Source organism: Papio anubis, chromosome 3 (assembly GCF_008728515.1).
Source record: "Papio anubis isolate 15944 chromosome 3, Panubis1.0, whole genome shotgun sequence".
NCBI classification, from domain to species: Eukaryota; Metazoa; Chordata; class Mammalia; order Primates; family Cercopithecidae; genus Papio; species Papio anubis.
The window spans coordinates 45,577,219-45,603,208 of record NC_044978.1 but is presented as its reverse complement, the minus strand read 5'-3'; the positions used below and the strand labels follow the sequence as shown (position 1 = coordinate 45,603,208).

Sequence of the window (25,990 nt, the reverse complement as noted above, 5' to 3'; positions counted from 1 at the left end):
ATTCTTGGGGTTTCATGAGGAAAATAGAGGTCTGTCCCCTCTTATGCAAGCATTAAGGGTAGCAAGGCAAAATGGAGAAAAATAATTCAGGTGACTAGAAAAAACCCTTTTCCAGCAAAGCAAGATCCAGGAAGAGAAAAACATAAAGGCCTTTTAAATATACCTATAATTTGGATATCCATTTTTAATTAAGCTGAGTGCTGTTTAAGAAAATTCTTTTAAATTCCTTGTTGTCCAACTTTAGCTGCACCAAGTGGTCAGTATTTCTGGCTTTCAAACTTTACTAAAGGCTCAGAAAAGGAAAATCAAGGCAGTTCGTGGAGAGGAAGAGAATAAACAAATAGCAAAAGTCACATAGATATCAAACCAGAAAGGACTCTGCCTAAGCCAGGATTGAGCCTGGGCTGCCACTGTAAAATGGCAGAGGCTAAAGAAAGCATTGCCACATGTTTACAGGTCACACTTCCAAGGACGTAAAAGAAGATGGAGGCCTGCAGCAAAGTTTGCTACTGACCATACAGAAAGACTCGTGTTTGTTAAAAGCAAATCATGATAATTTTTGTTTTTGGCAGGTATATTATGGCAGCAAAGCACACCAGATTGGCTAAAGCTTAAGACAAACCTCACAAACCCTTTTTCATAATTCAAACTTTACAGAGAAATAAACAGTTATCCTTATTCCTGGTCTAGTAAAATATCTGCAAAAAAAAAAAAAAGGGCCTCACTTTAAAGTTAACTCCTGACCTGGTGGAGAAGAGGAAGACAGCTTAAATGCAAGGCTGTGTTAACTACTAACAGGGTGGAGAAAAGAAAAAGATGCCTGAGGAAGAACCTCTCATTCTTATGCAAATAGGTCTCTCAATGTCTACTAGGAGAGAGACCTGGTGGGGAATGCTGGCCAGTCCGCTGCGCAAAGGCCTTTTAGCCTTAGCCACCACTGTGTATCTCAAAAAAAGGAGGAAAAGGCGGATGTTCTCGATCCCTGGGAGTGACGGGAGTTGTGGGGAGGCGTAATTTCCTCTAACCTCAGAAGTCTGAGGACAAAAAGGCTTAGAAATGAAAGGTAAAAAGATTTTTTGGTTTGCATCTTACGCTCTCTCATGCCCCATATTTGGGCACCAAAAATGATGCAGAATTTTGTTCTTAGTTAAACTAAAACTGGGTTTTTGTCACATGACCTGGAAGGATTAGGAACACATTGAAGGACACTTTGAGGGGAATGGAATTTATTGGGCAAAAAAGGAAAAGAAGAAGAATAAACTTCCAGCAAAGCGAGATGGGGTCCTTCTAACATGCCCCCCAACCTCACGGATTGAATACGAGGCCACCACACGGGAACTGAAGAGGCTTCAGTTTCAACCCAGCTTTTTCTGTTCAATAATAATAATATAAATAACAATATAAATTTGAACAGATTTATTCATGTATGAACATTTGCCTTTTTCTGGATTATTTATGGCCTTCTATTCCTAACCAGACGAACAGAGCATTTTTTTTCTGGGTCTTTAATATACTTGGTTATGGCAGTGACTACAGCGGGATTTTATTCTAGAATTTCACCTGGTTTTCAAATTGCTTCATTCTGTACAATTTAGCTCTTTTCGTATTTCTCTCAAAACATAGTTAAGGGAATAATAAATTACTTCTTTACGTGCTGGGCCTCTTTTCATGAAAATACTACAATAATCCACTACATGGCAAATAAAGTTATGAACTGAGGGAAGAGGTCATGCCTTAAAGAAGCTCTTTCCTTGAACATGAATAGACTTTATTTTCACCATCCCAGAATTAGAAGTATTTCTCTCTAGTCTGCTAAGAGGTAGAAAGAAAAGAATGATCATCGAAATAAACACAAGGTAAAGAGCTGATCCTGGTACTCACAGGACCACAGGCCTGGTGGCTCACGCCTGTAATCCCAGCACGCTGGGAGACCGAGGCGGGTGGATCATGAGGTCAGGAGATCGAGACCATCCTGGCTAACACGGTGAAACCCCGCCTCTACTAAAAATACAAAAATTAGCCGGGCGTGGTGGCGGGCGCCTGTAGTCCCAGCTACTCGGGAGGCTGAGGCAGGAGAATGGTGTGAACCTGGGAGGCGGAGCTTACAGTGAGCCCAGATCGCACCACTGCACTCCAGCCTGGGCGACAGAGCGAGACTCCGTCTCAAAAAAAAAAAGAAAAAGAAAACGTGTAATTAAATGGGTCTCCTTGGAAGGTTGGGTTGGCTCAGGAAGCACTTTATTATCATGGAATTTTAAAGTATCTTTCTCTTCCACTAAGTACATTGTAGAACAGCTTCCTTCTCATAGCCTCAAAACTGAAGACTGTTCAAGGCAAGGTTAGCCGTGGCTTTTTTAGAGGAGCTGGAATATAGAGAGAGTCCTACTCTTTAGATCTCTTTGACAAGAATAAAAAATACTTGCTGTATAAAGGTCGCCATTTAGGTAGTGTTTTTTTAGCTGACATTGTCATGATTTATTCTGTTTTTGTGTGTTGAAACAGTTTGTCTCCAAAGTAGCTTTGTTTTTCCAAAAATTCTTTAACTGTGATAGACGTAATAGTTAAACTTTGTGTTGCAGATCCTGTAAAGCCACCTGGCAGCTCCTTACAAGCACCAGCTGATTTACCTTTAGCTATAAATACAGCACCACCATCCACCCAGGCGGATTCATCCTCTGCTACTCTACCTCCTCCATATCAGCTAATCAATGTTCCACCACACCTGGAAACTCTTGGCATTCAGGAGGATCCTCAAGACTACCTGTTGCTCATCAACTGTCAAAGCAAGAAACCCGAACCCACCAGGTAAATTATACATGCCGGTGTGAGAGAGACATAGACAGAGGCGTATGTTTGTGTGTACACATTAAGATTCTTACCTTTTAAACTTTTTAAATTTTGACTTGCAGGCTTGAAAGAAACCATCTGTATAGGCATATGTTTAGGCTTTATATTTCAGGTTTACATTCCCCAATTGATTTCTGATATTCAGGAGATTGTATCCAGGAGACACAATCTCTGCCATCTTTAACAAAGAACAGTTTTCCCTACAAGGCTCTTTTGGAAGTCTGTCTACTATTTTGTAGTCTTTGTTACAGACTCACAGTATTACTTGCTTAACAGATTTCACTGATTTATAAATGGTGATCTTGCTCCATTTCTTATGTGATTGTAAACCAGCCAAGGGTCATCTTTTGTTTCTGAAGAAGGAGAGGAATACCTTCTACTAGAAGATTTTGAAAGCAAAACGATTCCATTGCAGTGAGTGTGTTGTGGTGGTTTGGATCTGTGTGAGAAATTAATCATACAGGTAAAATCCCGATATAGCAAATTCCATGGAATATACAAATTGGATGTTAGTGAAATTTGATCAAATATATTCCTAAAAAATTATGAAACTTTTAGTCTTCATATCTAGCAGTGAAGCAGAGCTTACCCTTTTTTTTTAACTTTTTTTTTTTTTTTTTTTTTTTAAAGAGACAAGGTCTTGCTCTGTTGCCCAGGCTGGAGTGCAGTGGCACACTCATAGCTCACTGTAACCCCAAACTCCTGGGCTCAAGTATTCCTCCCGCCTCAGCCTCCTAAAGCACTGGGATTGCAGGTGTGAGCCACTGCACTTGGCCTCCCTTTACAAATTTTTAAGTAGAAAGAAGTATATGGAGTACAGCACTTGACTGAAGGAATCATCAAGCCTGTCCCAAATTCTTGGTTTCTCTACCATCTCCTTCCCTGCCCCCACACCCCTTTCCTCTTCTAAGCTATAAGGCATTTTAATTGGATCCTCCTTATTCCTTGACGTTGAATAGTTGGAAGAGTTAAGGCAGTAAAGAGTCAAGAAGCAGTTGTTTTACTGTTTTTAAAAGGAGCAGAAAAATGATTGAGAGGCCAGTCTCTGCCATTAATAGCTATGTGACAATTAGTGATACCAGTCAATTGAGTATATTTTATTTATGTATTAATCAGCTGGGGTCTGGATAGAGACTATATTTCTTGATAGACATGAAAAATGTTTTTTTAAACAAGATTATTATATTTTTTAAGCATTATTTTATGACAAAAAGATTTTTTTAAATGCAGAAAGTGATTATTACTGGACTAGGATCAGACAAAGTACTTGTTCAAAAATTTTGATGTAGAATATGTTAAGATTCACAAAATAGTTTCTCTGAACCATGCCCTGAGATGATGGAAACAGCTCACATTCATTCCAAAGCTGGATTTCTATGTATTTGTTGTAATGGGATTTTACCTGTAAGAGCAGAAAAAAATTTATAAATCAACATTTGTTAATATCAAATTCTAACTTGATTTTGCTTGTTTGCTGTGAGTATTTAAAAATTATACACTGGCAACTTTGTTACCTATGCTACTAACTAATATTTTATTTTATAAAAGTTCACAATTATTTTTCAGTAGCAACTTTTTAGAAGCCAACAGCTGAGTGACAGTTCTATATTTTATTTTTATATAGGGTATTTCATAATTTCACTGGTGTCACAGCTTTCCTCTTGCAGTACAACTTATGCTCAAAATCATCACCCAGATGTATTTTGCTATCTATATTTTGCAAAAGTGACAGTTAAATAGCAAATATTTATGAGGTAACCACTATGTGCCCAATATTATGCTAGGTGCTATGAAGGTACAAACTATATAAAATAGAGTCTACTCAGATATAGCCACCTTTGGAGTTTACAAGTAAGAGTTAAGTGAAAACATGCAAGCATTAAATATTTAGAGATGAAGATAATATACGAGAGTTGCCTTGCAAACTCTTGTTTGTTCTGCAAGACTTTGGTTAGAATGTGCTCCTCTAGGAAGCATTCCTCTCAAACTCCCAAGTTAGGTTAAATATCTTTCTGGGTTTTTATAGTATCCCGGTTATGCCTTCATACCTTGTTTTATCCCAGTGTTAGAAACGGCTTGATGTTTTTACTTATTCTTCACTAACTGTAAGCTAGTCAGAGCAAGGAGCTTTACTTACTACTCATAATTCCTCTAGCTTCTCTTAACTCTGCATTTGAATTAAATGAAGTACAAATTTTAGAATATGCATAGGCGCATTAGAAATTCCACAAAGGGACAGTGCAAGTGTTTTTAAGATGGAGAAAACAAAAGCTTCATAGGAAGAATAGGATGTGAACTACACCTAGTTGGTGAGAGAAGAGAAGAAAATCATTAGTAATTTGTGCAAAAATAGCTTGAGGGAAAGGAAAGATGTGAGTGAGCATGGTGGGAGGAAGATAATGAGGAGGAGAGCATCTTAGAGGATAGGATGGAGAAGGTGGAGCCAGGTTATTAGTATCCTCAGTGTTGCGTGGATTCATGTGAGGCCTTATAATTCCCACACCCTGTAGGGGCCCTTACTAGGTTTTTCTCTTGAATACATGAGTGGTATAACAACTGTGTTTTGAAAATATTGATCTTATGGAAGTCTGGCCCCATGAATAGATTGAAAGAGGCAGAGAGTAGAGGAAATTCCACTAAGGAGGGTTCAGTCATATAGATCTCAGCAGGGACAGGGACCTGAACTTGGGATTGTGGCAATGGGAATAGAGCAAGGGAATAATAAGTACGTGGCTAAGAAGAAGGGCTCGGTGCCTGCATGACTGGAGATCAAAGAGAAGGAATCAAGCTGATTGGGTTTTGAGCCTAGGGAATCTGGATAAAGTCATTTTTTTCAGTGCAAGCCAGAAAAGCAGTCAACTTAAGTAAATGGATTTCAATTTGAGGCACACAAGCAAGGTAATACTGGAGTAACCAAGTAGAAATATTAGTTTGAGAACATGGGACTTGGAATTTGGTAAGATGATAGAAGTTGTCAGCATTCAGAGAAGAAAATGAAGTTCTGAAAAAGGAGGATGATTTCTAATAGCATGTGTGGTAAAAGGTTAGGACTGATCTCTGTTGGCCATTCCCTGAGAGAGAGACAGGAAGGAGCCAGTAAGTGAAACAAGAAAGTAATCAGCGAGGGAGAAGGGTTTAAAATGGAGGGTTTTAAGATGTTTTTAAGATGGAGAAAACAAAAGCACAATGTGGCACAGTGTGGGTTTTCTGATAGTGAAGGGGGAGACTTTACTGTGCATAGTGCCAGATGTCACTAAGAAGTCAGGGAAGGTAAGCCCTTAAAAAAAAATCATAGTTATTTAAAGAAATATTGTTTAAATTCCTATAGGACTTTGGATAACATGCAGAAGTAGTTCAGGTATCTTGTTTAGCATTAAGGAAGTGAGAGTGTGCTTGTGTTGTTAGCTTCATCTTGTCATATACCCAAATTTTGTGATACCTCAAAATGCAGAGACTGAAAATGTACATAAACGTACTTTAATGATATTTCTCAAAGTGAGTTATTGTTTGGAGTTGGTTAACTCTGTATCATGTATTTTGATCCTCTTTAATGTTGGCTAAATGTTTGTTAAAAGAAAAGTAGTGGAAAGGAAGATATGTGAAAAACAATTAGATGTCACCTTCTTGTAAGTCACATTGACCTTATTCAGTACCAAGTAATCATTAGACTTTTAATTTTACAGAACAACAAATTTGCCACGGGGAGGTTTAAGACCAATGGATCAACTATATAAACTGTACTAGCACTAGGTTTTTGCATGCTCTTCAGAGGAAATGCTTTTCCTTGTGTCTATGCATTAATCATTTACCTTTCCCAGAGTTTTGTAATGTTTAATTCCAGTGCTTCAGGGATTGTGTTTTTATGTGCAAATTTCATAGGTGGAGTTGGGGGTGTGGGCAGATATAGGACAGAATTAGAGAGAATGCTTCTGTTGGTTTTGTGGTGGCGGTTTTGTTGTCTGGTGTATAATCATAAAAGCTAAAGAACATTTGTGCTTTAAATCCTATGGATCACACAAAAAATCTAATGAGAAAAGCCCTATCTTTTGATTGCTAAGCTATAAATATGTTTATAAAAAGTATATTCTTAGTCTTCACCTTGTTTATTCTGTCATTAACAATTTTTATTTAGAACACACGCTGATTCTGCAAAATCCACCTCTTCTGAAACAGACTGCAATGATAACGTCCCTTCTCATAAAAATCCTGCTTCCTCCCAGAGCAAACATGGAATGAATGGCTTTTTTCAGCAGCAAATGATATACGACTCTCCACCTTCACGTGCCACATCTGCTTCAGTTGACTCCAGCCTTTATAACCTGCCCAGAAGTTATTCCCATGATGTTTTACCAAAGGTGTCTCCGTCAAGTACTGAAGCAGATGGAGAACTCTATGTTTTTAATACCCCATCTGGGACATCGAGTGTAGAGACTCAAATGAGGCATGTATCTATTAGTTATGACATTCCTCCAACACCTGGTAATACTTATCAGATTCCACGAACATTTCCAGAAGGAACCTTGGGACAGACATCAAAGCTAGACACTATTCCAGATATTCCTCCACCTCGGCCACCGAAACCACATCCAGCTCATGACCGATCTCCTGTGGAAACGTGTAGTATCCCACGCACCGCCTCAGACACTGACAATAGTTACTGTATCCCTACAGCAGGGATGCCGCCATCACGTAGTAATACCATTTCCACTGTGGATTTAAACAAATTGCGAAAAGGTCAGCTCTAGTTGACTTCTTCTCTATTAGAGGTTAATGATAGAAAATCGATTTTTCTGAATATTTGTTCTTTTAAGTGTAGTTAAATATACTATGCTACAAAATACAGTCCATTTTTTTTCAGCTCTACAGTTACCTGGAAGGGTATATGTGCATTCATGCTCTGCTGGAAGGAAAAGAGAGTTGGAGTTTCTCATCCCTGAAGAAGTATGGCCTTAGTAATGCCTTCCTGCCTCAGGAAGTGTACCCTTCTCTCTCCCACTTTCTATAATCCTGGGTGGACAGGCCCTCTGTTGGGACAGAAGCGCAGGAAATGGACCAGCCACAAAGCCTCTCCGAGTCATACCCTTTCCTGTATTTGTGTACCATTATGGCCGCTTCTAAGTCACATCTGTTGAGCCCTATTTCCTTCCTTCCTATATAAGCAGTTTTTGTGTTGTGTCTAACAGGTGATATTCTGTTCTAGTCAAGCCATTCTGCTTTCTCTTTGATTTTTACTTGTGTTTAAAAAGCTGAATCTTCTTTCCCCTTATCACTACTCACTTCACTAATTGTTAGTGAGTATACTTTCCTATACTGTCTCCTAGAGTCTGAACCAAAAGTTACAGACCTTGAGAGGAGAAGAGAAAATGAGTCTGGGTGATTCTCTGAGATTCTCAAAGTCCTAAAAATAGAAAGCTAAAGTTTTTAATGCACATATTCTAAATACTATGTGCTAAAATTTCTGTATTTTGTGGTAGACTTTTCCCCAGCTATCTCCAAGATAAATATTTAATGTATCTGTGATTACTACTTAAATCAGTACTTATTTCAGCATTCAATAACAATTTCTAACTCCTTTCTTGAAGTGACTGTATAACCTGGTTATAAGTTAGTGAGATGTAAGTTAGGTCCAAGGTGGTGCAAACAATGAGAAAATAGAGGTGTTTCTCTTCATCTTTAGATAACCTATCTTATCCCAGACTTAGACATTCACTCACACTCAAAATTAGATATTGGTGTTGGTTAGCATATGAATGAGTGTCTGCATTTTCTAGTGGTTTAATATGCCGATTCAAGATACAAGTCTATGAGCATCCTTTTTAAAATCTATGTGTGTGCATATGTGTCTGCATATGTATAATGAGAGAAAGAGAATAGGTCATCCCAATGACCCTGAGAGCTGGCAAAGATGGGAAGAAATGTTGATAGTTTGTTCTTTATTTTAGATGCTAGTTCTCAAGACTGCTATGATATTCCACGGACATTTCCAAGTGATAGATCTAGTTCACTTGAAGGCTTCCATAACCATTTTGTAAGTATAATTGACCTTGGCATTATCAAGTGTATTTCATTGTCTAAATCTTCATAATTAGTGCCATGGGACTAAGTGATATCATGAAATAAAAGTACGCTGAGATCCATATGAATGGATTTGACTTACAATTGTGTTTTCATGTGTGAGAAGAGTTTTTGTTTATTAAAATAAATATATATGTGTTTTAGAAAGTCAAAAATGTGTTGACAGTGGGAAGTGTTTCAAGTGAAGAACTGGATGAAAATTACGTCCCAATGAATCCCAATTCACCACCACGACAACATTCCAGCAGTTTTACAGAACCAATTCAGGAAGCCAATTATGTGCCAATGACTCCAGGAACATTTGATTTTTCCTCATTTGGAATGCAAGTTCCTCCTCCTGCTCATATGGGCTTCAGGTCCAGCCCAAAAACCCCTCCCAGAAGGCCAGTTCCTGTTGCAGACTGTGAACCACCCCCCGTGGATAGGAACCTCAAGCCAGATAGAAAAGGTAAGGAGAGCATGGCAAAGTAAAAGGCTTGGGGAGTGCCAAGTTAGATCTATTTTTAACTGCCATTAAATCCAAAACAGAATTTGGACTAGAAATTCTGAAATATTTCATAGTTCCATAGCCATCAACTTATTAAAGCAAAGCAGTACTGCCATTCATAAATTAACAGTTTCTATATCACATGTTGATGTGAGGTGATATTTGTAAGTCTCCTATCTCTAGAGCAGAGGTTACAAGCTAAAATACTCACAGGGTGAGCGGACAACTGGGGAGAATTAGAAGAAACTGGACTGCCCTAGCCCCGTCTAATGGGAGTAACTAATCTACTCGGCTACAATCCTTTGTTGACTTGTGAAGTGATGCACCTATTCAGGCAAATCTTCTGGTATTTCAGGAGAAGCCAGAGATTTCAGATTTTATATGTATTATCTCTCGATTTTTAAAGTTCTATCAACTAATTTAATTATTTTTAAGAAAATATTGCAGGCCAACCCAAACACTTCTGCAAGCTAGATAATGGCCTTCAGCTGCTATTTAGTAACCTCTTCTCTAGAGTATATAATATCAAATCAGACTTAAGATTATTAATGTATTTGACATAATTATTTAAGAACAGTGAGACTGTATAATCTTTCCATTCTGTTCCTATAACAACTTCTTAAGAATTACTTTGCCTTTGCTGGGGTAATAAATGCTTCTAGTCTATCATTTTTTTTTCATGCTGGCCTGCGTAAGTAACATTAAGTTCTAAGGTAACATAGTTTGTTAAGAAGTCTGTAAAGGAAACTGTTCAGCCAAATTGGGTAATATCTACCCAGGTTTTTGAAATTGGGGTTTAAGTGGTTAAAATACAGACAATTTGATTTGTTGCACTATGCTGTTAGTGTGGCTTAATCTTGACAACCAAGTAAATTTGTGCAAATGTAAATGTGATGAATGATACAATATCTGGCTTACCTAAGGGTGTTTCAGCACATTTGAAAACTCTCGTGCTATATGTAGCTTTTTAAGACCGCATAATGTTTGTGTCAGTTTCCCTTTAACCTGGGCTTAGATCATTAATAGTAGTTCTAATTAAGTCCTGGTTGTGAGGAAAAGAGACTGAGGCTCAGAGTATCTTAAGAAAAAGGATTTGATTTTGTTTGTAAGTAAAGATAACCTCCTTGTTTCAATAGGAGGTTAACCTCCTTCAACAAAGAGGTTATCAGGAACTGAGGCAATTCCAGGGGACTGTTGCTGTGTCCTGCTCTCTCTGTGCATTTCTGTTTTACAGGAAATCTTTGCATCTGGTTTGTTCTCTTTCACATTCTTACCTTCTTTTCTGTTTTCTTTTCTGATTCTTTTCTGTTTCTTACTCTGTATTCCCTACTTAAATGGATTTTGCTTTCCAAGAGCTTTGGCCTCCAATGCTCCCCTTCTGTGGCCTCAATTCTGCCTCCTAGCTCCTTTTTATGTGCCGTTGCAGCTTCTGCATCAGCTTCTCATTGCCTTATTTATTATTTACTCACTTTAGATTGCTTAGAGACTATGTGATTGGTCTATGTGTGTCACACCCACGACGACCCAGTCTGCCCAGGCAGCAGGGCTGTGATTGTGATGTGGGTCTCAGAAAGGAAGTGAGCATCAGAGACTTTCTACTGGATAATGCTTCCTTTTGTTTTTCTTTTTCTTTTTGGCTCTAAATCTATTTTAGACACTACTGGTCATTTTCTTTGCATATAATTTGCAAAAATATGTTTGGACATGTATAGCTTTATAATTGGTTCACACAGATCACTGAAGGATTGAGATACAAGTGTCATGAACTCTTTGAAATATTGAAATATCTTTTTTAATGTTAAACTGGTGCTTTCCTTGTTTTCCAGTAACGAGTGCATGTTAGTGGCAGATCTCTACTTTTCAACTCCAAACCTAACAGTTTTGTATTTTGAGGTCTCGCATAAATGTGGAGGGAGTAAGATTTGGGTGAGGGTGCAAAGCTCTTAAATCCTACCTCCCTTGCTCCTCTGCTGCTCTTTTCTCCCCTTGAGCTCTGTAGAACACAGTTTGAAAACTCCAGTATATTTCACAGTTGTGATTCCAAGTGGTAAGCATAATATGAAATCAGGAAACATCCTTGTTTATAAGTTAGAAAAGACCTGAGATCATAATGATTAGCTTTTAGTATCCTCTAAGTCTGATATCACTCAAGTATCCCACATTATTATGATATACGTTTTATGTATATATCACAATATATACTACATATCATGTATACTGTGTATTTTATAATTATACATCCCTATGGATTTAGTGAAAGTACTATTATTCTAGTACACTGGAGACTAACCGCACTAGTTCTTTAACGTAAAGAAACTTAATAGAACAGAACAAAGTAGGTTCTTAGTTATTTCTGGAGATTGTGTTCATTCTTTTAAAATTTAACTGAACTGATCAGAGACTATCGTGAGTTCACTGGCCACATTATTTATTTGGCATATTGCTTAGATACAAAATGAACTAAAAAAGAGCACCCAGATTGAAATACCCATATAATTTTTGCTAGAATCAAGAATAGACTCAGCAAAACAGTAAAGAGGTTCCTAAAGTCATAGTATTCAAAAAAATTTGCTTTTCTTTAGTACTAGTCTACTTTTTAAATAGTTATGATACAGGAGAGGAGGCTTGAGAATGTATTTAACATTACAAGGCAAACTTTGTAAACTCACTTTACAAAATTATGACTTCCTAAACTCACTTTACAAAGCTATAACTTCAAGAAAAACACATTTTAAAATCCAAATTCAGATCTCAAAGCAGTTTACCCACAAACGCTTAAACGAAAATAATGTCTCGTTTGGTCCTATAATTTTTCTCAGTATTCATAGCATCAGGTGAATCTATTTTAATTTCACATTTCATGATGTCAGATAAATGACTTAATCTATTATTTCAGTATCTCTTATGTAACCTATAATAAGCAAATCTAATTCTATCAAATATGGCTTGATTAGTTTCAGAGCTCCATATAACTAGTTCATTACCCTATATGTCTGGTTTTTGAGATTGTCTTTGGAAGGATCTATAAGAAACCGGTAACATTCTGGTCTTCTTTATATCCCCAATTATAGATGTCAGCTGCTGTAGTTTGCATACAGATGAACTTTTCAAATAGTTCTGAGTAATTGAAGCTGCAGAAATACATAGATGTTCTGAACACTTAAACATAATTATCTTAGACCCTTTGCCTATCACCCAATTCATAATACTGATATTTTCATCACACTGTTTCTGTCACTGTAGTGTTTGTTTTGAGCTACATGTTGTCTGTATTAATAGAAGCGTATTTTACACATACTGTATTAAATATTGGGAAAGCAGATGAGTCACTGGAAATACAGGACAAATTATATTTTGACCTCTTCAATTGAAAATTTTATATTTCTGATGGAAAGGGGATTTTGTAAAGTTTGGGAAATTTATCTATCTGTTGTAACTTCTCTTTATGTCATGACATAAATCTACTATAGTTAATTGCTAAACTTATCTAAGGCCCCCATCTCTGTCTAGTCCCTGTCTAGCATGATGCAGCAGCTGTGTGAGCCCCACGTGGTGTCTTTGTGTTGTTATGTTTGGCCTTGTCCATTCACTCCTTTCTGCGACAGTCTGAACATTAATTGCTGTACTGACTTTTTTTTAAGCCAGTGCAAGGTTTTGTATGGTGTTTTTATACACCAGTTTGGTTAAAGTACCTTCAGGCTTAGATCCTAATACTGTGTGGGGAGCATACAGAAGACTAATCCTGAGAGCTTCCCTGGGTGACTCTTTCGGCACAGTGATGGATTTGCTCTAAACATTTTTTCAAGAGATCCTTTAAAGTTTCTGAATGTGATTAAAAATTAGCATGCACTTTTTAAAATTTTTATTCTTTTATATTGCAATTTTTATTTTAGTTTCAGGGGGGTGCATGTGCAGGTTTGTTACCTGTGTATATTATGTGATGCTGAGATTTAGGGTATGAATGATCCTGTCACTCAGGAACTGAACATAGCACCCAATTGTTAGTTTTTCAACCCTTTCCCCCTGCCTCCTTCCCCTCTCTAGTAGTACCCAGTGTCTGTTGTTGCCATCTTTATGTCCATGTTTAGCTCTCACTTATAAGTGAGAACATGTGATATTTGGTTTTCTGGTCCTGCATTTATTTGCTTAGTATAATGGCCTCCACCTGCATCCGTGTTGCTGCAAAGGACATGATTTCATTCTTTTTATGGCTGTGTAGTATTCCATGGTGTATATGTACCACATTTTCTTTATCCAGTCCACTGTTGATGGGCACCTAGGTTGATTCCATGTCTTTGCTATTGTAAACACTGCTGCAGTGAACGTGCGAGTGCATGTGTCTTTTTGGTAGAAAGATTTGTATTCTTTTGGATGTATACCCAGTAATGGGATTGCTGGGTTTTATGGTAGTTCTGTTCTAGTTCTTTGAGAAGCCTCCAAACTGCCTTCCACAGTGGCTGAACTAATTTACATTCCCACCAACAGTAAGCATTCCCTTTTCTCCACAGCCTCCTGAGCATCTATTGTTTTTTGACTTTTTAGTAACAGCTGTTTTGACTAGTGTGAGATGGTATCTCATTGTAGTTTTGATTTGCGTTTCTCTGATGATTAGTGATGGAGTGTTTTTTTAATATATTTGTTGGCCACTTGTATGTCTCATTTCTAGATTTGTCAGTTCATGTCTTTCATCCATATTTTAATGGGGTTACTTGTTTTTTGCTTGTTGAGTTTTTTGTAGATTCTGGATATTACCCCTTTGTCAGATGCATAGTTTGTGCATATTTTCTCCCATTCTGTAGGTTGTCTGGTTACTCTGTTGATAGTCTCTTTTGCTGTGCAAAAGCTCTTTAGTTTAATTAGGTCCCAATTGTCAATTTCTGGTTTGTTGCAATTGCTTTTGAAGACTTGGTCATAATGTCTAGTTTCTTGAGGGTTTTTATCAGAAAGAGATGTTGGATTTTATCGAAAGCTTTTACTGTGTATATCGAGATGATCATATGTTTTTTGTTTTTAATTGTTTACATGGTGAATCACATTTATTGATTTGTATATGTTGAACCACTTTGCACCTTAGGAGTAAAGCCTACTTGATCATTAACATGCTTTTTAAAAACTACATGTATACAATAATCAGTGTTTGGAGAATGTATGAGTAATACCAGTACATGTAACCAGATTTTGATAAACAGGTATTAAAGTTTAACTCTTAAGTCAAGCTTTGGGTTAGATTTGTTACCATTTAAAGGAAATAACTATGGAGTGCATTTTTACAGCATAGCCTTAACATGGGGTTTCTTTCTCTCAATATTCTCTTGACTTCAAAGTATAATTATCATTATTACATTTCTCTTTATACCATGAGACCATTAAAACGTATAACAGTTTTTCACTTCTCTGCCTTGATTACTTTCTGGAATTAACAAATGATAATGTGAATTACTTTTACTCTTTCTTGATTTTGGGGATGCTTACTGTGGAAGTAGGAGAATAATCTGCAAAACTTTTGGAAGAGTAAAAAATTTAGGCTTAAAAAAAGTTTAGGCTTTGTAAAGCCTGTAATAATACAGAAAATAGAATGTCTACTTTGTGTGGAATTTATGTAAGTAGTTACCTATTAGAATAATGCATTAATAGATCACATCTGTTTATTTGAAATATGACCTCGCATGACTGCCTTGACTGTATTTGAGATGACCGACTTGAAATACCCTTAGAATTTAGTTCTTCCCTTTTTCCATTTAAATGACAAGCAAAAATGACTGGGCACAGTGGCTCAGCCTGTAATCCCAGCCTTTTGGGAGACCAAGGTGGGCAGATCACCTGAGGTCAGGAGTTTGAGACCAGCCTGACCAACACTGGCGAAACCTGTCTCTAGTAAAAATACAAAAAAAAATATCCAGGTATGGTGGCACGTGCCTGTAATCCCAGCTACTCGGGAGGCTAAGGCATGAGAACTGTTTGAACCTAGGAGTTGGAGGTTGCAGTGAGCTGAGATCGTGCTACTGCACTCCAGCCTGGGCAACAGAGCAAGACTCCATCTCAAAAAAAAAAGAGACAAGCAAAAATGTCTTTTGTGTGTGTGTGAGATTGATCAGATTAAACACCACTAACTTTAAGAGAAAGCCAGTTCATTAACATTCATACAACACAGATTTAAGCACCTATCAGTTACAGGATACAAATTCTCCAAACAAGGAAAAGGTTGCTCCCCTGAAGAAGCTCACCATCTAGGAGAGGATGTGGAGAAGTAAACACATTATCATAATTACCGTGGAAGGGGCTGTGGTTGAAGTAAACTCTTGGCACTATTAGGGAAGCTCCCCTGAGGAAAGTCTGAGAGTGTGAGTGGCAATTAAATGATGCTAGGGGAGGGCAGCCTGGCAAAGTATCTTCTCGTTAGAATAAACAACATGCCCAGGTCCTTTAAAAAGAGGGGAGATGAGATAGGCCCAGAGTCGTGGGGAGGTAGGTGGGCGGGCAAAAAGGAGGGAGGAAAGTACCAAAGGAGGGACGAATGCCAGATGCCTTGCAGTTGCCTGATCCTGAAGGAGTTATAATTTATGGTAATGAGTTTGGACTTTATTCTGAGTGCACCATTAAAGAATTTTATGCAGGCACATAACATAATCAGGTTGGCCCTAGAAAGCTCATTCTGATTTAAGAATACAATAGAGAAAATAATTGTATTCTTTAATGTAAGATGTTATAAAAATCACTTTTCTTTCTCAGAGAGTGCTTTGCCCAGTTTTCCAAAATCCAGGGTTCTTGAAGCCTTTGTTAAGACAGGATCAGATAGGAAAGGAATAGCAAAAGTCCGCCTGTCTGGCAAACAGGAAAGGCATAGCAAAAGTCCCCCTGTCTGGCTCCCTCAACTTGGGGAACTTACAGTGATTTTTTGAAGTTTTGAGGCACTTGGAGTATAAGCGGAACTCATATAGCCATGCAGTGCGAGTTCATCACTTTCAGAGAAACAAAACAGGTAAATGAAGTGCTCATTTTTTAAAAAAGATATCAGACAATTTTTTATTTTCTGGTGTGAATGTCTGACGCATGTCAGGGCCTTCATTTTAAAAGAGAACCCCGCTCTTTGCTGCTCTGTTTCTTAGGGTTTCATGAAATGGTGGTGCTACATTAAGACTAGCTTTACATTTTGCCTTGACATCAGTGTTTGCACAGAAAGATTTTATGCAGTTTGCAAGGCTATTTTCTTTCTTTTTCTTTTAGAGACGGGTTCTCACTATGTTGCCCAAGCTGGTCTCAAACTCCTGGGCTCAAGTGATCCTCCCGCCTCAGCCTCCCACAGTGTTGGGATTACAGGCATGAGCCACTGTGCCTGGCCTGCAGTGCTGTTTTCTTTGGCATACTTGGGGATAATTCCTTAGAATTAAAATTGTTTCTTTTTTTTTTTTGAAGGGCTTTAGCTTTTGAGGGTTTAAAAGTGTCCTCCTCCATTAGAATTCACATGATATAAGAGAGCAAAGCAAAGGGAGGGTATGAATCATACGCTGCATGCTCTTCTAGAATGGCATATATTTTCTAGTTAGCGTGTTTTCAGTTTTTTCTTTTAAAAACCATTAAAATAATTTACAGTGATGAGGTTACAGTATACAGCAGTATATTAGAAAAACGTTAGACCAAGAATACAAAAAGCCAGAATTCATTTCTGGTAATACTATTAACAACCACTCCTTCCCATTAAATGACATTGGACAAATCCATTGACTTTTCTTCACATAAATTTTCTTATTTTAAAATGTAAAATTAGATCATCTCTAATCATACTCCCAATTAGGGAGCAGATCACATGATCAAGAGATTGACATTAACAACCCTCCTAAGAATTAAAGCACAGATAGAAATTTCGCCAGTTGTCAGTGCTCTTCACTAAATTATGTTGCACTCTTTGTTCAAACCAAGTCTAGCAAAAGCCAAGTTGTAGCTGCCTTGGACTTAAAGGTTCAGGTTCACAAGAGTTCTCTGTTTACTCTCAGAATTTGAGAATCACCAAAGTTGTTTTATTTTTGCCTTTGCTTTAATATTCTTATTTCTTATTATCTATTTTCATACTTTTCTTCAGCAATCAGTAAAACATTGGCCTATACAGGCAGTAAAGGAGGAGAAAAGGCTAAGACAGTCCTCCTTACACCTTGGACTTTTTTTTTCCTTTCTCTCAAGTAATATAGGGCTATTCTTTGGGTATGATTTTCATGTCTGTCTGGAACATAAATGTCAAATTGAGTTTGGAAGCATAGAGAAATCAAGCTAACAAAATGCCTAAGTGACATAGTACAATTCAGTGCAACATTTCCACATTGTAGCTTCTGCCCTAAAATTAACCTTAAGCTTTGCACAGAGTAGAAAATACATGTAAATTTTATAAATGCATTTTTAAAAATCTCTATATGATTATATCATATTGTTCTATTAAGAAAACCAAGGAATACCCTAGAAAAGGAGTATCCTTTTAGTACCCACCCCAGAAAAAAAGGTAATGGAGATGAGGAAGAACTTGAGTGAAAGGCTTACTGATTTCATGCATCTGATTTTGACTCATACGAGCCTCCTTGGAACATACGACATCTTTAAAAATTACTTAGTCCACATTATCTTCATCATTACAATCACTTACATTTTATATATGTTTTCACTGTTACCAAGAGGAAATTACTGGTCATGAAGGTAAACCCTTCAGAGAAATGTAACGATTTTACATCTCTAATGTTGGAAGTACTTAAAATTTAGTTGAGATAACTTACTGTATACAAAAGCAAAGCGATACAAATACTCTTCTAAGAGTAACTATAGTAAAGACTGTAGGTTTGAAATAAGGATATGGGACTAAGAACATGAACCCTCTCTGTAGATGCACAGGATTTAAATTCTGGCTCTACCAGTCATCATCTGTGTGACTCTGGGCAAGTTAAGTTCTATAAGCCCCAACCAGCTTGGTAATACAATTATTAAAATCTCTTTTAAATTGTACGTTCCCGATGTGGTTGTTAAGAGGTGTTAGCATGTCTAATACCTAATAACTTCTCAATAAATGTTCATGATTGATAATTAAGTGTAATGGCATTTCTCTGGGCAGTCTTAGAGAATGTGTTCTAACTTGAGCTTTGTGTAGAAATTAAAGTCACTGATTGATAAAACAGTGATGGATATTGATAGTGAAAGAATGTAGAAAAGGGCTGAAATTTTAAAGATGTACATGAGAAATAGAGAATGGTCTAGCCAGAGCAGAGCACAATTCAAGGGAAGAATGTGATGTAAACACATCCGTAGTTTATTCTTGTGGCATTTCCATATTCTCCATGACTTCTCCAAATAAGTTATATGTATTCTGTGTTCTTGTCTGTAAAATCATTGCTATCTTGAAATGTAATTCATTGAATAGAACACTCTAAAGTTGCTGGATACTATGTTGCACTTGTTGAAGTCAGAATAAAAATACACAGATGAATCTTTAACATTTTATTTGGGAAGCAAGACTGCAATTTGAGATACACAGACAAAGTGGTCTTTGTTATGTCTGAAGAACGAGGAGGAGGTTGGGAGTTTTATTAGAAAGAGAAATCTTACGTATTGTTTTAAAAGAAAGCTCACTGGCACTAGAGAATTTCTTGGGAGCTGACGAGATCTGATTGGTGAATGATGGTGGTAGGTGAAACCAGTTTTAGAGTCATGGCAAGTCATATGCAGCAGCTGCTACATAAAACCGGTCTTAGGGTTGCAGCAGGCCGTTTCAGCACCAGGGGTTGTGGAAATGTTTTATTTTATTTATTTTATTTTTATTTTTTGAGACGGAGTCTCGCTCTGTCACCCAGGCTGGAGTGCAGTGGCCGGAGCTCAGCTCACTGCAAGCTCCGCCTCCCAAGTTTACGCCATTCTCCTGCCTCAGCCTCCTGAGTAGCTGGGACTACAGGTGCCCACCACCTCGCCCGGCTAGTTTTTTTTTTTTTTTTTTTTTGTATTTTTTAGTAGAGACAGAGTTTCACCGTGTTAGCCAGGATGGTGTCGATCTCGTGACCTCGTCATCCGCCCGTCTCGCTAATTCTTGGATCAGTTGCCCTGTGCCCTGAGTGCTTCCCGCCTCGCCCCTAATTTAGTTGGCTACAACAAGAATGACCCAATTTGTATAATCAACTTTCACACACCTTTCTCACTTAATGGACCTTTAATGGCTGCTATCTTTCTTCTGTCCTTTTCAGTTTGAAAATCATTCTCCTAGCTAGAGAAGACTAAAGCAAGATAGGAGTTGAGTTTCTCTTGCCTTTTTTTTTTTTAAATCTATTATTATTAGTTTTTTTTCCCAAACACGTTTGTTCTTGCCTTGTTTCTCTTCCTCTAGAAATAGATTTTAAAAGACCCTCCATGATATTTTTCATAGGCCGTGAGCATTCTGGATTATAGTCATCACACCAGCATTCACACAGGCTCGGGTAACTTTCTCATTGACCTTGACTCCCTGCTCCTTCCATTTCAGTCCTTCCCATTTTAAAAGCTCTTTTTGTTGTCATATTGGGAAATTATTAGCATTTTGAGACCAAATGCAGATGCTCAAAGGGGATGGACTACATAACTCTGAGAATTTGTACCTAAGGATCCAGGAAATGGTGTCATTACTAAGGGCATTGGAGGTGGAAAATGGCATTGGTTTGGAGGAGAAACAATTAGTTTCAGCTTCAGAAGGATAATTGGAGGTGACCTGTCAGGCAGTTGGAAGGTAGAACTAGAGAAAAAGGTGAGAAACCATAACTTGGTAAGATTTAGCAGTCATGTGACCTTGATTATTTAACCACAAACATAGATAAGATACTGGGGGCACAAAGCTGAGAAACGCAAAGAGTGACCACTGGGAGATAACTATGGTGAAAAAAGTCAGGAGGGAGCTGCAGAGCTAATGAAAACAGATCCTTCAGAAAAGGAGGAGTGTGTCTCACACATTAGGTCAAGACCAGCAAACCAAAAGTAGTTCTAAGAGCATTTTGTAATTAAACTTGACATCACTGATGTGTCAACTCTCTGTGGCATTCACGTTGACATCCCCCCAAGCCACATCTGTAAATCCAGAGTAAATAGACATAAGTGTAGGAATGAGCACATTTCTTCTTTCCTCTGCTTGGGTTCCTTAGTTTGACTGTGTAGCACAGAGTCAGCCACAATGGAGAGTTCAAAACTGAACTCCAAGCAGCTCCAACATAGTATCCAGCTGAATTTCCTAAGATTCTCTGTATCCCTGAAGGTCTGGAAAGGTAAGACAATGTGGTATAGAACAGGAGTGCCACACCAGCAAGTGGCAGGCTAGAGGAAGTCTTAACTCTGCCTCCGGTTAAAGTGTAACCTGAACAAATCACTTAACCCCTTTCTTTGGGTGAATCTCATTCATAAAATGAAGAAACTAGATTTGTAAGGGCCTTTCACTCCAAAATAATCATATTATTTTAATACTAAGACTTACCCTCTGCCTCTGTTTTGTTTTGTTTTGTTTTAAGGGTAGCACACTATTTGGGGGAGTTTAAAAAGTCATCGTAGCCGGACGCGGTGGCTCACGCCTGTAATCACAGCACTTTGGGAGGCTGAGGCAGGCGGATCACGAGGTCAGGAGATCGAGACCATCCTGGCTGACACGGTGAAACCCCGTCTCTACTAAAAATACAAAAAATTAGCCAGACGAGGTGGCAGGCGCCTGTAGTCCCAGCTACTCAGGAGGCTAAGGCAGGAGAATGGAGTGAACCCAGGAGGCGGAGCTTGCAATAAGCCGAGATCCAGATCGCACCACTGCACTCCAGCCTGGGAGACAGAGCAAGACTCCCTCTCAAAAAAAAAAAAGTTGTCATCTTCCTTTGCTTTAGAAAAGGGTCCTGCCGCTGTGGGCCCTGGGTTAGGGAGTTTTAGGGGTAGGGAGTGAATCTTGCCCAAAATTTTAGTATTTACCTTTTAAAATCAGGCTGCCTCATTTCTGAATAAACTGAATGTATTGTCTAACTTAGAAAATTGGTTAGGAAATTTTTATTTTTTATAACCTCTACAGAATTATATTTTAAGAAGCTTTGAGATTTCGGTAGGTAAGGTGCTAGATATCAGCATTTAACCAGCAAATTCTGATTCTGCCACCTAATAGATGTCAACTCAACTTTGTAAATTCCAAGAAAAAAGAAAATTTAGTGCCACTAATAATGGAGTAGCTTAAATCACTGATTCAAATGATAATGCAACTCTGGCATCCAGGCTTCTAATGGGAAAGATGCCTTTCATAGGCTTTTCAGCAGTGCTTTTATGTGGCAGACATTAAATGAAAGGAAGACGATGGTAACTGAATTTATGCTTTCATGTACTTAATTAAACTGAAGCTAGGCAATCAGTATAACCAGAATCTAAACATCTAATTCTTGCAGATGAAGCCATTGGGCAACCAGTTAGTATCCAGAGGAAAGAAATGTTGGTCTTTTATTGGTTTTAGATTAGTAAATATAGTAGTGGCCACTTGCTTCTCTAGAAGAGTCTTGGTTAGGAGGTGCAGGAAAAGATTAAGGTTTTAAAAACATCTCTACCAAATTAGAAAAGTAATATTACAAGGACATAGGCCTTCAGGCTTTCATATGAGACACCAGATTTCAAAGAAAAGAAAGATATAATTGAGATCTGACTAGGGTATTCTACAAATTTTTTATTTGATCCAGTTTTCTAAGACATGTTAGAAGAAAAACTAACATGGCACATATTTTCCCTCTGTTCCCCCAAATGAAGATAACAACTAACCAGGCTGATTATCGCACTAAAATCCTACCATCTTTTATACCTCCTTGCTGCTTACATCGTTGCATGTAAATTCCTCTTTTCCGTTGTGCTGAGCATGAGCATGAATTTTATGTAGCAAGACTGAAATATTCTCCACAACAAACTTTTGTTCATGCTTTTAGATGTAACATTTTTGCACAGGGCTCTGTTGCATTTTTTTACAGAATCCATTTTCCAATTAATAAATAACATTATATTAAGAGAGTCTTCTTTTTACCAATTAGGTCAAAGTCCTAAAATTTTAAGACTCAAACCCCATGGTTTAGAGCGAACTGATTCACAAACCATAGGTGACTTTGCTACAAGAAGAAAGGGTATGTACTTTAGCACCGCATGTGGTATGGGGCATTGGGAATTTATTTTGTAATGTTCTTTTTTTTTTCTAAAAGAAGAACCTTAAATACTATTGCTGTTGTAAATAGAACTTTCCAGCACATTATTTCTAAAATGAATGCTTCCCATGTATGCCATTAACAACAGCATGTTAAATATTTGATAATATATGATATTCAGACTTCTCCTTTTGCATTATTCTTTTAACTTTTTAGACAACATTTTATCCTTTAAATTTGTGAACTGTTTGTGATTTTCTGTTGTCTTCTGTCTTTATGTATATGTATTCTGTTCTGACACAGAAGAATCATTTCCATGGATTAATTGTGCCATTATTTAAGATCTAACAGCTAAACTGCTATTAGCCTTTGGGTGTCAAAAAGTAAAACATTAACAGTTAAAGAAATACTTTCAGTCAGCGGAATATTCTGTATCTGTCTATTTTAAGAATATAGACAAGCAAAATGGTTTTAGCTAAAATTTAATAAGTTAATTTGGTCTTCATTATATATGAGTTGACAAAATACTTATGAGCCTCAATGTGTATGGTCCTTTAAAATGACCATTCATTTTATAGTGTAATGGTAATTATGCCATAATTGATTAAAATTGAATATACATGGGCAAAGACTATAAATAAATCTGGAAAGATGAAATTTTTTGTTAAGAGTGGCAGAATGAAACATAACTGAAATATTTACCTAATATGTTTAGGTAGTCTCCTAAAATATCTAGTATTAAATAGTATTGTTTTAGTTCTTTTGCTCACTCCATAAATTTCTGAAAAAATCTCAGTTTTGACTTTAAGAAAATGGCTAAGAACTCTGGTATATACTGGTTTAATTGTCTACTGCAATGTGAGGTAAATAAAGATCACTTATAAATGAATATTATTATTAGCATTTACTTAATTGTATATAATTTAGGAAGAGATTTGTTGGTTAAATTACACTAACAATTTGAAGTAAAATAATTGTGGCCTTTTTTCAGAGTAGAGTTTGGATCTAAAGACATAAATATTGTTTCGTTTTGTTTGTTTCCAAACTGGACATGAATTATTTTAAAAGATTTGAACATTTTTTTGGTTTGGGGTTTTAACAAAGTTTTGTTTTTAATAGTTTCTATGCATCATTTTATATATATAGTTATATACTTCAGTATTGAAGAATAGGAATGATTTTACATAGATGATTAAATTTCCTTATTGAGTATGAAATTGGTGAAATAATTTATCAAATAATGAAACGTATAAAGCAACCATAGAGAAACTGGGTCACATTACTCTTTCTTCATCTCATTTAGTTTATATTCATAAAACATGTACTTAGGCAACATGTTGTAATAGAGGTTTAGGCTTTGAGGTAACAATCATGAAACATCTGATTTAGCTTTTACCACTAATTACTTAGCTATGTAACCTTAGGCAAATCATGTAACATTCATGAACCTCATTTCATATGTGAAACTAGGTGGTCTTAGGTTTGCTGTATCAAATATAGAGTTACAGAGAGAGAATCTTGTTTGTTTTCCAAAGTTCTGTACACTAAAAATCTCTTTTTCTCTCTTTTTTTTTTTTTTTTCCAGTCAAGCCAGCACCTTTAGAAATAAAACCTTTGCCAGAATGGGAAGAATTACAAGCCCCAGTTAGATCTCCCATCACTAGGAGTTTTGCTCGAGAGTAAGTCTTTTGTCTAAAATATGTAGTTTGTATGAATAATGTGACTATCTAGAATTGTTCATTATCCTGGAAAATATCTAGAATAGTGGTTCTCAATGGATGATCTGAAGAGCCCCCTTTTTAGGGGTTCTGTGAAGTCAAAACCATTTTCATTAATATATTAAGATGTTATTTGCTGTATTTATTCTCCTACTGAGTGTACAGTGGAGTTTTCCAGAGGTTACATGATAAGTGATGATATCATTGTGACACCCAATAGAATGTGTGTATTTGTGTACTACTTGTGTTTTAAAAAATAGTCTATTCTCGTTTCTAATACGGCAAAATGAATAGGTACAACTCATGTAAACAAAAATTTCTTGGGATTCTCAATAATTTTTAAGAGTGTAAAAGGTTTATGAAACCAAACATTTCTGAGGATTACTAATCTTAAAAATGTGGTCGTCTCTTGTGAAGATTATGTAACCGAGACTTATTTGCCACTTTTTTTTTTTTTTTGAGACAGAGTCTCGCTCTGTCGCCCAGGCTGGAGTGCAGTGGCAGGATCTCAGCTCACTGCAAGCTCCACCTCCTGGGTTTACGCCATTCTCCTGCCTCAGCCTCCCGAGTAGCTGGGACTACAGGCGCCCGCCACCTCGCCCGACCAGTTTTTTGTATTTTTTAGTAGAGATGGGGTTTCACCAGGTTAGCCAGGATGGTCTCGGTCTCCTGACCTCGTGATCCGCCCGTCTCGGCCTCCCAAAGTGCTGGGATTACAGGCTTGAGCCACCGCTCCTGGCCACCAAGACTTATTTAAATGTATATAGGAAAATGAGAGGAATTTATGAAGTTACAAACCTACGTTGAACATATGTTCATGTTTTACATGTGTGTGTGTATATATATTATATATTATGTATATTATATTATATATTATGTATTATATTATATATTATATATAGTTTTTTTAAAAATAGAAATTCTTGTCTTCCGTTTTATATCTGTAACTTTCTACTTATCACCAAGTCACTGGTAGTGGGTTTTTTTGGGGGGGAGGGGCTTGTTTTACACAAAATATTTTGCTGTCCAAAATACACTTTTATAAAACAGTTATAAATATTAATTATGTGTTTGTGCACAAAAATTATGTCATTATAAATTTGTACAATGAATGATTGTAAACATAAGGGAATATTTCTGAAAGAATGCAGACTATCATTTTTATTTGGGGAATTATTTTAGGTATTATTGTCAAGGCTTATGTTTGTGATAACATGTTTCTGTAATTAGCTCTTCTAGGTTTCCCATGTCCCCCCGACCGGATTCAGTGCATAGCACAACTTCAAGCAGTGACTCACATGACAGTGAAGAGAATTATGTTCCCATGAACCCAAACCTGTCCAGTGAAGACCCAGTATGTAAAGTTTTAACTTCTCCTTTTCTGAGCAGCCCTTTTCAGTCATTCAAGCTAGAACTGTTCTGTCTATAAATTTTATCCTCATATCTTTATATACTTAAGAAAAAGCAATAAAAGACAACTTTTTAAAAGCTTATTAAAAATAATGTCATAAACTCTAAAAACAATAAAAGGTGAAAGTAAACTGTAAATGAGTTTTAAAAAAAAAGTTGCCTGGCACAGCAGCACAACCCTGTAGTTTCAGCTGTTTGGGAGGCTGAGGTGGGAGGATCACTTGAGTCCTTGAGTCCAGCGGTTTGAGGCTAGCCTGCGCAACATGTCACCCCATGTCTAATAGAAAAAAAATAAAGTTTTCAGTTATATCTCATATAAGAGA

General features: G+C 37.1%; 1 protein-coding gene across 9 annotated transcripts in view; it reads left to right on the top strand.

Moving 5' to 3' along the window:
- GAB1 (GRB2 associated binding protein 1) overlaps positions 1 to 25,990 on the top strand; it is a 132,126-nt gene that overhangs the window by 93,594 nt on the left and 12,542 nt on the right. For 5 of the 9 annotated variants that reach the window (XM_017959083.3, XM_017959081.2, XM_017959080.3 and 2 more), the window contains 8 exons: positions 2,580 to 2,805; positions 3,181 to 3,261; positions 6,980 to 7,581; positions 8,790 to 8,875; positions 9,067 to 9,370; positions 22,432 to 22,521; positions 24,125 to 24,218; positions 25,488 to 25,611. In XM_017959083.3, coding sequence (XP_017814572.1) covers positions 2,580 to 2,805; positions 3,181 to 3,261; positions 6,980 to 7,581; positions 8,790 to 8,875; positions 9,067 to 9,370; positions 22,432 to 22,521; positions 24,125 to 24,218; positions 25,488 to 25,611 — 1,607 coding nt within the window. The remainder of the gene's footprint in view (positions 1 to 2,579; positions 2,806 to 3,180; positions 3,262 to 6,979; positions 7,582 to 8,789; positions 8,876 to 9,066; positions 9,371 to 22,431; positions 22,522 to 24,124; positions 24,219 to 25,487; positions 25,612 to 25,990) is intronic. The other 4 variants (XM_003899222.5, XM_017959084.2, XM_003899221.5 and 1 more) reach the window with 2 other exon arrangements.